At 45.2% G+C, this 13,709-nt stretch overlaps 1 protein-coding gene across 4 annotated transcripts; it reads left to right on the forward strand.

Moving 5' to 3' along the window:
- The first annotated feature begins 637 nt into the window (after nt 1-637).
- Nucleotides 638-13,205, forward strand: ap4e1 (adaptor related protein complex 4 subunit epsilon 1). 4 transcript variants are annotated; one of them, XR_001966678.2, is made up of 22 exons: nt 638-904; nt 1,133-1,204; nt 1,460-1,583; nt 1,726-1,799; nt 1,896-2,017; nt 3,315-3,474; nt 3,773-3,939; nt 4,157-4,230; nt 4,329-4,451; nt 4,553-4,662; nt 4,912-5,051; nt 5,444-5,556; nt 5,832-5,950; nt 6,225-6,527; nt 6,913-7,024; nt 7,332-7,470; nt 7,618-7,864; nt 8,571-9,107; nt 9,227-9,405; nt 9,748-9,911; nt 11,195-11,785; nt 11,865-13,205. XR_001966678.2 is itself a non-coding variant. In XM_018765130.2 (22 exons), the coding sequence occupies exons 1-21, from the start codon at nt 761-763 to the stop codon at nt 11,353-11,355; spliced, it is 3,384 nt and encodes a 1,127-aa protein (XP_018620646.1). In that variant the 5' UTR covers nt 638-760; the 3' UTR covers nt 11,356-11,370; nt 11,701-13,205. The 4 variants fall into 4 exon arrangements, 2 of the variants coding, with proteins under 2 accessions (XP_018620646.1, XP_018620645.1); XR_001966679.2 differs by having other exon boundaries at nt 12,984-13,205; XM_018765130.2 differs by having other exon boundaries at nt 11,195-11,370; nt 11,701-13,205.
- The last annotated feature ends 504 nt before the right edge of the window (nt 13,206-13,709 follow it).

The raw sequence follows: 13,709 nt of genomic DNA on the forward strand, positions 1-13,709 counted from the left end.
CTGAAAACTCACTTGTTCTGGACTCACTTCGCCCAAGATATAAATGTTTGTGGATCTTATAAAAAAATTGTAGGAAGGCAATCAGGGTTAGGGAGCGTGGTGGTGCAGTGGGTTGGACTGGATCCTGCTCTCTGGTGCGTCTGGGGTTCGAGCCCCGCTTGGGGTGCCTTTCGATGGACTGGTGTCCTGTCCTGGGTGTGTCCCCTCTAGCCTTATGCCCTGTGTTGCTGGGTTAGGCTCTGGTTCCCCGCGACCCCGTATGGGACAAGCGGATCAAATGGTGCGTGTGTGTGATCAGGGTTAGTCTATCCTGAGTTTTGCACACCTACTCAAACGATGAACATCAAGTGGAAAGAAACTAACCAGGTTTACTTAAGAACCACCTGTCTGCATGTTCTCCGAACGTAATGCACAAATTGTCTTTTCTCTAGGATGTACGTCGCTTTGGAGAGAAGCGTCTGCTAAATGCATAAATGTAAATATAATGTAACCTGCAATGCAATTTATGGAACATCAATACTGTACCGACTCTCTGTTGCCCCCTGGTGTGTCCACACGAGTATTACAACAAAAGATATTTGTCTATGAAACGCAACGAATAAAGTTTTGCGTTCAAAACAACAGGAAGTGACGTCAATGTCGGGTGGTACCCGGTGTTTACAGACAGACCCAGTGCCGGCTAGTGCTGCGGTTGTGTATGTCACGGAGAGCTGCTGTGCCGTTTTCTTTGGGCTCGATGTCTTGATGCGAGGGAGCTGCGATGAGTGATGTGGTTGAGAAGACTCTCACTGCTCTCCCGGGGCTCCTGCTGTCACTCGACTCGCAGCCCGGAGCTGCCAAACTCTGTGCGACTTCGCGCCTGGGAAGCCTGGTCAGGAGCATCACAGAGCTGACGTCCAAGAATGTGGGTGAAGAAATGGCAGAGCCGCCGGCCGGGCCTCGTTCTCCGGCTCTCTCACACACAATGGACTTTTCGCACATAAAAATAGTGTTTCACACGGAAAAGCCTTGTCACGTGAGGCCGCGAGCTTGTGAGAGACACGATAGAATAAGCAGGAGGAGGGTGGTGTGTGTGTCAGTGTGTGACAAATTGATGGTTTCCTCTCTTCATTGTCTTTCATTCTCTTTCAAGGAAGAAGAGAAGCTCATTAAGAAAGAACTAGCTGCCATAAAAGAGCAGGTGTCATCTCCAAACACTACACTGGTATGTTATGGTGAAGAAGAAGGGGGAAGTTCAGCCCTTGGCTCCATTTGTTTACACTTGAAATTCAATACAAGCTACAACTGAAGAACACTTCTGTAAGCATGCTGAGCCTTTCAGTGCAGTAAGAACCACTTCCTCCAGTACAAAGGGTTTCTTAACTAACTGCCTGAATGCTAACATTTATCTGTAAAAGAGCTGTTTCATGATCACATACACACCCCCCCCCCCACTTTTTTTCTGGATGTTTACTCCTAGAAACAAATGAAGGAAATCATGGTGAGGGCAATTTACTGCGAGATGCTCGGCTACGAAGCCTCCTTCAGCTACATACACGCCATCAAACTGGCCCAGCAGGGCAGTGTGTTGGAGAAGAGAGTCGGTATGAACCCGGTCACCTTTTTTACACACCCAAGAACGTCTCCGATTTGTTTCACCCACTTTGTGGTCATGTTTACATGTGATTCTTTTTTTTTTTTTTTTTAACCTGAAATGATGGATCATAGAACTGTCTTTGTTTCTAGGTTACCTTGCTGTGTCACTCTTCCTGCATGAAAGTCATGATCTGCTGCTCCTTCTTGTAAATACTGTCCTGAAGGTGTGTATGTGTGTATTTTAGAAATTCTCCATGTCTTTTCACTGCACTGCTTGCTGATGCTGAAGACAAAACTGATTCCCCCCCCTTTGATTGCAGGATCTGCAGAGTACAAACCTCATCGAGGTGTGCATGGCACTAACTGTGGTCAGCCAGATCTTTCCCAAAGACATGATCCCAGCTGTCTTGCCTCTGGTTGAGGACAAGCTCACACATTCCAAGTGGGTTTTAATCGTTTCCTGCTTTCTGTGCTAGAAATATTCTGATTCAGTGCAGTGCAGCTGACAGCAGTTTATAGCAGGAGTGTTCAGTCCTTGTCCTAGGAGCTACATTCAGCGGCGTCACTAGAGGGGTTGCGGACTGCACCGGGTGACACCATCAGAGGGAACGACACCTAAATGACTCTGTATAAAATTTTTGTGCAGTGTTTCAGCAGAAATGTATTTTTTTTTTTATAAAAATATCCCTGTAGTTAGTTATTAGAATAAAAACATTTTTTGGAAATCCAGTTTACATGTCTCAATACACCCACAAGGATAACACTCTATGCTAATTGACTTTTTGAACCTTCCAATACGCTCTGCTCAGACCTCTTATTATGACCCAATTACAATGATGTTCCGAATCGCGTGGTTTCATCCGCTACAAGCATGCGCTCTTGTTTTCGTCGCTGCTGCTGTTTTTATAGTCGCTGATTTTGTCCAGTTTTCTGGTGTTTTAGCTACAGTATTGTAGAAATTAGTATTTGTGCACCTGTATCAGTAACGTTAAAATAAACATAACTTTTCTGTAATTCTTAAATGTTTTTACTTCAAATTCCATTGTTTTCTAACCAAATTTTCACTTTAACCACATGAAACTATGTAAATGTGGACAGCCGGTAGAGTAGTCGTTAGAGCTGCTGCCTTTGGATCCAAAGGTTGCAGGTTTGATCCCCACCTCTGGCTGTAGTACCCTTGAGCAAGGTACTTACCCTAAATTGCGCCAGTAAAAAATTACCCAGCTTTATAAATGGGTAAATAATTATAAGCTTATAATAACTGTAACCTTAACATTGTAAGTTGCTTTGGAGAAAAGCGTCAGATAAATGAATAAATGTAAGTACATTTAGGCTCTATGTATCATGTTGTAATTTAAAGGTGTCATTTTAATTTTGCTAGTGGTTTATATCACTACTATGCCATTACATTCAATGATAGAGAGGAATTACGATATACGAGTAACATTAGTAGAAAAAAACATTACTAAGGATTCTGTGTGGTCTGGTATGGAGGAGGTCGATGGGGGGTGACACCAACCCTAGTGACGCCACTGGCTATATTCCCTAGAGGTGTTCATTAATATCCAGTTTAGACCTGAAACACCATGTTCTGTGGCTCACTGTCCAAATAATTGCTTCTGTTAAAGAAGGTAAGCTCCTTATACAAACAAAATCCAAGCCTTTACAGGGCTTCTAGAGGACAGTCTGGAGGTTTCCGGGCCACGGCTCTGTCACCAGCGCTGTTTCCTCGTTGTCAGGGAAATCATTCGAAGGAAGGCAGTCCTGGCGCTCTACAAGTTCTACCTAATAGCGCCCAACCAGGTTCAGCACATCCACGACAAGTTCCGGAAAGCACTCTGCGACAAGGACCCCGGAGTCATGACAGCTTCTCTGCACATCTACTTAAAATTGATAAAGGTTTGTTTGGCTAGCAAGCTGCATTGCAACTGTCATAGACCCTGATACAGAATGATAAGTAGTACAGATATTACAGCTCTTCGTATGCAAGGTATAGAAAAGGTATAAATGTAAAAAAGGTGACATCATTTTGCTTCGGATTAAGTATTCACTTTATGTGGTTATTACATCAAATGGTCATTTCGTGAAAAAGTTGTAGTGAATTTTGCTGTCATTTTCCTAGAGATGTGGCTGACAGCTTTATTTATGTGAAGTTTGTGATCACGCTGACAGACGGCCGTTCTGATGCTTTTTCCAGGAGAGCCCAGAGAGCTACAAAGACCTGACAGACAGCTTTGTGACCATCCTCAAGCAGGTGGTGGGGGGAAAGCTCCCCGTGGACTTTAATTACCACAGCGTCCCTGCACCTTGGCTACAGATGCAGCTTCTTCGCATACTGGCTCTCCTGGGGAAGGAAGACCAGAGGTATCCCACAATGCAGCTGGAGTTCTCCTGGAGACTCACATGGACTATTTTGCTGGAACAGAAACTTCCTGACCGTAATAATGCAGAATCACTTTCATCAGTAGGCTAAATTTCTGCTTCTCACACTTCGGTCTACTGTCTGTGACGGTATGTTTATGTAAAATCCAGCGTAATTTTGGATAAAGCTGCACTGGATTCATTTTCTTGTACTTTTCAGGACCAGTGAAATGATGTATGAAGTTTTAGATGAGTCTTTACGGAGAGCAGAAATAAATCACAACATCACATACGGTATGTAAAAGCAGCATTAACGTTTTCCTAAAAACAGTGAATTGAGACGGCGTTAGTACAAGCAATTGTGTTAATTTGTTTACCTTTTTATTCCTCAGCCATTCTATATGAGTGTCTGAAAACCATCTACACTATTCATCCAAAGTCAGAGCTGCTGGAGAAAGCGGCAAAATGCATTGGGAAATTTGTTTTGTCTCCTAAGATCAACCTGAAGTACCTTGGTAAGAGATGTGAATGTTTGAAGAGATGTGAACTTTACAGTCATTTAGCTGACAAAAAAATGTCGTGCTGTGTTTACCGTTCTCGCTGTGCGCCCTTTCAGGGTTAAAGGCTCTAACTTACGTTGTCCAGCAAGATCCAAACTTAGCCCTTCAGCACCAGATGACCATTATCGAGTGCCTGGATCACTCTGACCCCATTATCAAGAGAGAGGTGAAATTTTCTTATTATAAATTGTCTGTATGTCTGTCCCTTCAGCTCTTTCTTACAATAATACATTAATATGTAATTAATGTTTTCTCTTTTGTATTTCTTTTTCCATTGAAGCCCTGAACAGTGTTTTGACCTTTTGGCTTTAAATACTCTGTGGACCAGTTAGGTTAATTCCATTTGCTGCCTTTGGTTCCAGCTGATCCTTTTACTTCAGCTTGTAGTTAAGTGCTGCGGTGCCGTGTTCTACAGACCCTGGAGCTCCTGTATCGCATCACCAACGGTCAGAATGTCTCTGTCATTGTGGAGAAGATGCTGGATTTCCTCCGCCTGAGTAAAGATGAGTACACCACGATTGACCTGGTGGGAAAGGTGGCTGAGCTGGCTGAGAAATATCCTTTCCCTTGCTCTGTGTGTTGCTGAAAGTATTTATGAAAATGTGCATGGAAAGCGGGGAGTGGTGGCGTGGCGGGTTTGGCCTGTGCCTGCTCTCTGGCGGGTCTGGGGTTCGAGTCCTGCTTGGGGTGCCTTGTGGCAGACTCACTGTGGCACACTCCCATCCTGGGTGTGTCCCCTCCCCCTCCAGCCTTGTGCCCTGTGTTGCTGGGTTAGGCTCCAGTTCGCCACGACCCCGCTCAAGACAAGCAGTTTCAGACTGTGTGTGTGCGCGGAAAGTGGTGCACAGTTAGCATGAAAGTGTGTTGAAATTAGATGAAGCCTCTGTAGTCAGTGCTTTTGGTATGTTTTAATACACGCACAAGTTGTTTCCTATAAGCTGACATACATATTCCCCAGACAACAGCTGGTTCATCCAGACCATGAATGCCATCTTTTCCATCGGAGGTGACGTGATGCAACCTGATATCCCCAACAACTTCCTTCGACTTTTGGCAGAAGGTACCACGAAGGATAAATATTTTGCTAATGGATAAAATGCAAATCATGGTTGTGTGTTCATGTTGTCATGTGTACTCTCACTGAGACAGTCTGAGACGCTGTATATTTAAAAGTTATTTTAGAGCATAGTACTTGGTGACTGTGTCCACAATTCCTGGAGGAAAAGTCTTTATTTATTTGTCTTCTTTCCTTGCTGCTCATGTGGATTTGGGCTGTGTTTATTTTCACGTCATTACTGAATAGCCTTGTTTGGGATGAATCACATCTCTCCACAGGCTTTGACAGCGATGAAGAAGACCGCCAGCTGAGGCTGTTGGCCGTGGACTCGTACCTCTCCCTGCTGGAGTGCGACACCTCCGGTCTGCCCCAACGCTTCCTGCAGGTCATCAGCTGGGTGAGGAACCTCCTGACTGCTGAATGTAACTTATAGAAAATTCTCATTGTAAGAACAGCAGGACATGTGTCATTGTAAATAAATGCACATGATATGATCTTGAATATTCTCCTTTTCTGGTGTTTGATAACAAACCTTATATTATAATTTATTCCTTTCACACTGTACTATAGAATTATTAGAAAGAGCCTGTTTGTATGAAAATTCCTTTTCCACTGCAAATGTTTTTGTTTGGTTTCCATGACAAAGGGGTAAGACGAGGCCATGCTTGTAGGTTCTAGGGGAGTTCTCCTTCCTGAAAGAGGGTTTGGAGCCTGCTGATGTGGTGGAGCGGCTGGGAAAACTTCTGGATGATGATGCCATCACCACAGAGACACGCTGCTGGGTGCTGGCAGCTATGAGCAAGCTGTGTGGGAGCAGTGATGCCCTGTGCAAGGCTGAAAAGGTGGCACACAAGTATACCAGCTGCCTGGACACCGCCCTACGGCAGCAGGCTGTGGAGCTGGAGCTACTGGGTCGAGACGTGGACCTGAGGACCCGTGTCTTGCCGCAGCATGGTGCAAGGAACCAGCTGGAGGTACTTGGCAGATGTTTCATCACTGGCATTTCACATGGTTCGATGTGGAAAAGGTGCCAAATGCCACGAACAGGGAGTTGTTTCACTTTTCTCATGGTAATTGTATTTTATGGGTATGCTGCTGTGTAATAGCATTCTGGGATTCCAGTCTGAGTTCTCAGCTGAGTTCACAGTTTGACAGTAGTGCCACTGGAAATCTCAAAAATTGTTTCACATCTCCAAATTGCTACAGAGGACACACTGTGTTATTGATTCTGTACTTGGGAAAAAATAGACATTTTGGAAACAGTTTAGTGTTGATAAAGAAGTTACCAGTCGGCGCTGGGTCCTGGTGTGTGATGACTCTTGGTGCTTGGCAGTTATAGGATTTTGTGTGTGGTTGCAGGTGGACTCCTCCCTCTCCTTCCTGGATGGCTTTGTGTCCGACGCCCTGGCTCGTGGGGCAGCTCCCTACAAACCTCCTCATCAGAGACAGGAAGAGCTCTCACAGGAGAAAAGTGAGATTTACCGCGCTGCCTCCTACCGAAATGTGGATAGAACTCAAATCCTTTCCTTCGTCCTTCTCCCTTATTTGCTTTTTTAGATTTTGTCATTGTTGTTACATTTATCATTAGACATCCAACTCTTCATGGAGGATAGAATGAGCAAAGAATGCTAGTTTTCAGTTCTAAGCTTCATCTTAATGAGTTAATGCTGCTCACTTGAAGAACATATGTTTGTGCCAGCTTCTCGCATGCTTCGCTCAGTAAGTTAGATTTGTCTGTAGCTGATTAGTGCTCCTGTTCCGCTCCTTGTTCCCCACAGTATTGAACTTCGAGCCCTATGGCCTGTCGTTGCCCGTCAGCCTGTCCGCCTGCAGTCTCACTGACCGGCAGTCCCCCACAGCCCTGTCCCTGAGCTCCAGCCTGTCTGGTAACAGTGCAGACCCCCCCCTTAAGGCTGGGTACGTTCAAGAAGCCTCCTCCTCGCTGCGGCCAGCATCACTCAGGCTGTAGAGTTGTCTTAGCTGGGGTTTTAATTAATTAATTTTTTCACGTATAGGTATGATTAGATTACTCAAATGCACATGACAGCTCCTCCCTCTTTTCAGCTCCAACTTGCTGAAATTGGAGGGGGTGAAGAGAGTATGGGGGAAACAGGGATACCTTCCGGAGAAGCAGGCCACAGAGGAGGCGTTGGCTCAGGAACCATCTTCCATCTTCGCTCCCTCCCACCAGCAGGCGTGTTCTGAAAGCCAGCAGACAACTTTTTCCACCATTGTAGAGCAGGACCAGGAAAAGCGGCAGCTGGCTTCCTCTCTCTTTGTGGGCCTGGGATCCCAGAATGCCCCGTGTCTGGTGAGGACTGTGTGACCCGTGCTGGTTAAGACAGAATGTCCGAACCCATTTACCAGACTGAACACATATTTCACTTAATCATTTCTAATTCTAAAATGTGAATTTTTCATTTTTAGCAGTGTGTTCTTCACAGATCTGTTCTCTAAATTTTTAAAGTTTATTGCTGATCAAATGTAACTTGTGTTTATGTGGCCAGCTCGCAAATGTCAGTAAAACCCACTCAGAAAAGGAGTAAGACCACCTCAATTCACCTCACTTCTGCATTGTTTACAATTCATACCTGCTGCTTGTGAGTGTCGGTCATGTTACAAGATGATAAAAATTCCACTTTTTTTTTTTTTTTCGGGTGGCTCAGTGAACAGTCTGCACTGAATGAGAGTTTGTGGAGACAACACATTTTTATTTTCCATCATTTTAAATTGAGTTTAATTTTAATGTCATTCAGATTTAATAAAAGCAAACTACACATTCTTACAAAGTAGTTTTTATTCACTATAGCCACATCAAGCATTGTTACAGAAGTGAACCTGAGGGACGTCTGTATTATTGTGCTTACATAGATAAATTTATTTGTGAATTAGAAACACATTTGTCAGAATTTGGGGTATTTGGAAAAGTTAACTGAGGGCCGGTGCTTTATCTTTAAAAGTTGAGCTGCTGTCATTCATGGGATCTTCTCATTATTCCACTATTTCACACTCAACAGTTGGGGAAACCAGAGGCCTCATCATCACAGCGCTTCAGGAGGAAAGTCAGGCCTGAGGATCCATCAGATGTCAACAGGAGTCTGGCTGTTTCCTCGTCCTTCTCCCATTCCAGCAGTGCTTTGGATGTCCTTTTGGACAATGCCATTCCTGATCCCACCGCTGTATGTCTGCTGGTGGAGCCTGCCAGTGCCCAGAATCTCTCAGATAGCACGAGTGAGGCTGTGCCAGCAGTGGGCAATACTGAGGTTGTGGAGGCTTCTGAGGTCTCCTCACTGAGTGGAGGCAGTGGACCACTTGCTCAGCCCTCAAGCCAGGTGGAGCGAGGGCTGGAGTCTGATCTTCCCTCACGTTTGCCAGCAACACTCGTAGGGCTGCTGCGATCAGATGTAGAGGAGCTTTGCTCTGGCGAAAGCCTCTCTCTCTCTGCCTGTAAAGTGTTTGATGCTGATGCCCTGGTCCTCGCCATCTTCCTGTCTAATATCAGTGATTCATCCATCCAAGAAGTGTCCTGCCTCATATCTTCTGAACAACTGAAGGTACCGGAGATGTGTAGCACCTTTAGTGTTTTATCATTTTATTTGAATGGTTTGAATCCACAGCTGGAGCTCTGTAAATAGTGACGTTGTTGCCCTGTTGTCATTTTGCCCCTTTCCAGGTGCTGGACGAGTCCTGTTGCTCGTTCACAGAGCTGGAAGCCCATGGAGTGGTGGTCAGTCTTTACCGACTGGTAATGGAGGCACCCGGCACCCAGGCCATTGTGAGGGGAAGTGTGTCCTGTGCTTCGCAGGCCACACAGAGCTTCTCCTTGACCCTCTCCCTGGTTGACTTCATTAGGTATGAACCCAGGTTGATGTGCACACTACCTGAGAATTGTGTAGAATTGGCATCAGACTTTCTTCAGGCCTTTGGCCATGTCCACCTTTTTACCTGAAGCCGCATCCAGTTGTAGCCTTAATTCAGCATTATCCCAAAAGCTTCTACATCCCAGTGCTGAAGTGAATCAAGGAGAAAAGGTGCAGAGTTTGTACTTTTCAGCCTATTTGTGTGTTTCTCTCTGTGTCTGAATCACCTGTACAGTGAGGGTGTGGCTCAGTGTCAGGGATGGGAAGAGCACCTTAACCTGGGAGAGGCCTCATTGTATCACAGTGTGTCACCCCCTGCTTCCTGTTCCTGCAGGCCCCTGCCCCTGACCACAGAGGAGTATGGAAAGATGTGGTTGTCTTTCTCCCACGATGTGAAGCAGAACCTGATGCTCCTTAAGCATGAAGAGGAGGACCAGCTGGAAGCTGCCCTGACCGCCCTGAAGGAGAAGCTTTGTCTTCACATTGTGGATGTCATAGGTTAGTGTGGTAGGTTCAGTCACTAAAGGCACTAAACTAAACTGGAGGCACTTCTGCTACCGTCACCCCGTACTGCCATTGGGGATTTATAATTTATTTATAGATAACTGATGAGTGGGGGACAAAACAATATAGATACAAACATTTTTCTGTTTATTTTTAATTGTATTTTCTTTCTTTTGTCTGTTTTCAAAAAATAGTTTGTTGCGGCGTGAGCATGGTCTGCATTTCTTTACCAGTCCTGTAGTTGGTCGTCAAACAGTGGGACTGGATAAATTACACTCCCTTCCATGGTGTTCACAGCTTTCATGTTGTGTTTCTCGATATTGATGATCAATGACAAAAAGATGACTGCTGCTCGTGTAGATGGGACGAATTAGTCAATAGTCCGCGTTAAAAAAATTTATTCAGGCGATAAATTTTTGTTTGCAGTCGTTTTAAATTGGTTTTAGTTTTAATGTAGTTTGTGATGTAAATGTTACGTCTCACCCTTTGTTTTTGTTATATCGATACTATAGTGAGACAAAAACCCATCCAACGAATATACAGATGCTGCTCGAGTACTGACGGTTCAACTTACGATTTTTCAGCTTTACGATGGTGAGCTGGCGATAGACATTCAGTAGAAACTGTACTTCAAATTTTGAATTTAGATTTTTTTTCTTTTTCCTGAGCAAGAAATATGCGGTGCGATACTCTCCCGCGATGCTAGGCAGCGGCAGCGATCCGCATCTTCCAGTCTGCCACGCGGTTGTGTTTTGTGCATCCATCATTTCTACGAAACACCCATCTATGTCTCCTTATACTGGTGGGAAGAAAACGACGAGGGCAATTACTCTTGAGGAGAAACTCAAGATAATGGCCCAGCATGAATACAGCAAGCCCATAATAGCCATCCCACTCATGCTAGGCTATGAGTTTGGTAGGTTAGGTCTACTAAATACATTTTCGACTTACGATACTTTCGACTTACGATGGGTTTCACAGACCATAACCCATCGTAAGTCGGGGACCACCTGTATTGAGGTACGTCTCTATTAGTATGCTTTTTTGGTTGTGTAGGTTAAGCACACTGAAGCTGGCTATATGCTGATGAATATTTGCATACGTTTCACGATTTATGAACAAATCAAGTTACTAACAGATTTCAGGTGCCTTGTGTGTTTGTAAGTTCAGAACCCAGTGTGGAGGAGTAATACAAATACTGATTTTAGGTAATCGGCTAGTTGAAGAACCAATGGCAGGCCCTTGGCTAACCCTATTTCCTTGCCCCCAACCTACAGGCGCTGAGGGCATCATGGCCTGCCAGCTGGTCTCAGGACGACCCTGTCTACTGCACTGCCATACCCACGGTGGGATGCTGGCCATCTGGCTGCGCTCACCCATAGCTGACCTGCCCGACTGCCTGCTGTACCACTGCCAGAAGGCTATCCAAGAACGCTGAGAGGAACACTCGCAGGTACCATGGGCATGGTCTGTAAGCAGGGTGTGGGACGTACGTGTCAAAGAGGCAGGACCATGGCGGAAACCTGCCAGTGGACAGTGCTGCTGGAACTGTCAGGTGCGGGGGCAGAGCAGCTGAAAGCTCAAGTCAGTCCTGCAGAAAAGGCTGGAGGCTTGTTGCACGTGGTTCCTTTTTTAAGTGCACTGCTTACTCTTCAGTTGGTTACCTTTCTGATGTCATATCATGGGCTTCCGGTGCAGCTGTGTGATCTCACTGCAGATTTTTATTCTAGTATTTATTGTCTTTAATTCTATTTTCTGTTTTTGTTTTTCAACAAATTTAAAGTTCAAAAACGGCACTGGTTTCCAAAAAACACTGTCTCAGGCGGAAAGGTAGTGTCAACGCACCTCGCCTGCTCTTCATTGCCTTGGTAAGCAAAGTTCCCTACCTGTCGGTCTGCGAGAACATTTTTTTTTTTCTCCTCCTCTCTCATGAGCTGTTCTCTGCAGGTGTGCTTGGGATCACACTTTTCTGCGTTTTCTGCCCAAGGGTGGTGTTGGTGGCATTCTTTCCAGTCCGGTTCATCTAGAACATGCTCTCAATTCACTGGGTCACTGCACAGTCATGTGCAGACATAGTGGGCCCCTGTGCAGAAAAAAGCTCAGTGCACTGCTGCCGTGCTCTGCTGAGTGCTCCCTTGGTAACCACCCATCCCCAAGCCGAAGACCAGAAAGGCACCGATTCGCAGCTCTCAACTGTTCACAACAGCTGTTGTTAACCTCTAACCCCAGGCCCTCCACATCTTTGCCTGTCACCAGTCTGCTTCACTTTTTACTTGCACTATTCATAGGTCACTGTCGATGACCTCTGGAACCATAACCCTTCTACAAACTATATGATATGAATGACCTGGGATTTATGTGTGGCAAAGCTAGAAAGGACAAGGGGCCAAAGCCCTGAGGAACTAGTCTAAAAACTCAGTTTGATGAGTATGTGTTATTTAACCACCTAACACTCATCACTGGTCTTGGTCCCACCTGACTTTCCCATTATTGTGGGACCCACTGCTCTGCCGTCTGTGCAGCTCCTGGCCAAATGGTTACACAGTGAGCTCAGAGCCGAATGGAATTACACCTCGACTCTTCGCTCGGTCCCTGTCCTTCAACCATCGCAAGTGCTCTGCTGCAGTCCTGGTCTCTGTCACTGATCCGGTAGGGCAGCAGTACCTAAGCCCATCTCAGAACCTTAATCCTAGATATTCCTTGTGTTGCTCAGAGCAGATTTTGCAGAAGTAACCGTTTTACCAGTGTTGGGGTGTTCCCCCCCCCCCCATTGCCAGGATTGGGGCTCTTCATGACTGGGTCTGGGGACTCATGCTGTAAAGCCTTACTAACTGTTTTCCTTTAAAGCTGATTTGCGTTTCCTTTCTAATGCTCTTAAGTCTTACATAAGCGCATGGGTTGCTGTCTAAATAACCTGCAATAAATCACCACAGCCTGTACTATGACACTTGCTTTAAAGATCATTTTCTGTGCTTAGTAAAATAACTCATGACGTTGGCCTGTCAAACATTGTGTGCAGAACTTTCTGATCTGTGGCTGAAATGACAGTATTGCATGTTCTCGCAGACACAGCCATCCCACGAATATCTCAATCCCAGGTCTCTTGGGATCAGGGGCCCGGGGACAATCGCTCATCTTCCTGGAAAAAGTCACTCATACAAGCACTGTTGCCATTAAACTGTACACACTAATAGAGGTAGCCAAATGCCTTATTTTACTGTGTTCACATGGCATGTTTGTTTGTGCCTGTGGTACAGAAAGGTTGTTTTGTTAAGAATGCCTGTCATGTGGTCGTTGAAATGTTAAGATTAAAAATGCCGTTTACATGGCTCTAACTTGTTCACTTCTCTTTTGTGTCACTTTCTTGTATGATACTCTTTCTTTAGCCGTTCATTATAATCACGCACATATGCAAAGACATTTTCCGAATTTTCTTTACCGTGCATTTTTTCACCCACAGTTCAATATTCAGTTATTAGTGCTATGTGATTTGTTATCACTTCTGACCACTAGAGGGAATCTGTGACTTTTTTTTTGCACTGGTCAGAACATGGTATGTGTCCATCCTGCCCAGTGGCATCCTGGAACACCAGAAGAATGCCCGGTTTGACAGTGGATGTTTTGCAGGAAAGCGTTATGGTGCTGGCGGGTGGTGTTTCCCTTGTTTCCACCTGTCCAATGATGCGCCGCTCTCAGGTAACCCCTTCGCGTCTCTTCCACAGTTGTGGCTTGCTGCAGTCAGAGCCTTGCATCTTGTAGAAAATAGCTCCTTGGTTTTCATTGATCTAATTT

The sequence above is a fragment of the Scleropages formosus genome, chromosome 7, assembly GCF_900964775.1.
Source record: "Scleropages formosus chromosome 7, fSclFor1.1, whole genome shotgun sequence".
Classification (NCBI taxonomy): domain Eukaryota; kingdom Metazoa; phylum Chordata; class Actinopteri; order Osteoglossiformes; family Osteoglossidae; genus Scleropages; species Scleropages formosus.

Excerpts from the sequence above, each read along its gene's own strand:
- ap4e1 (XM_018765129.2), top strand. The coding sequence starts at position 761 with ATGAGTGATGTGGTTGAGAAGACTCTCACTGCTCTCCCGGGGCTCCTG. Across the intron at positions 4,452-4,552 it reads GATCAACCTGAAGTACCTTG|GGTTAAAGGCTCTAACTTAC; the intron begins GTAAGAGATGTG and ends GCGCCCTTTCAG. Across the intron at positions 9,406-9,747 it reads TCCCTGGTTGACTTCATTAG|GCCCCTGCCCCTGACCACAG; the intron begins GTATGAACCCAG and ends CTGTTCCTGCAG.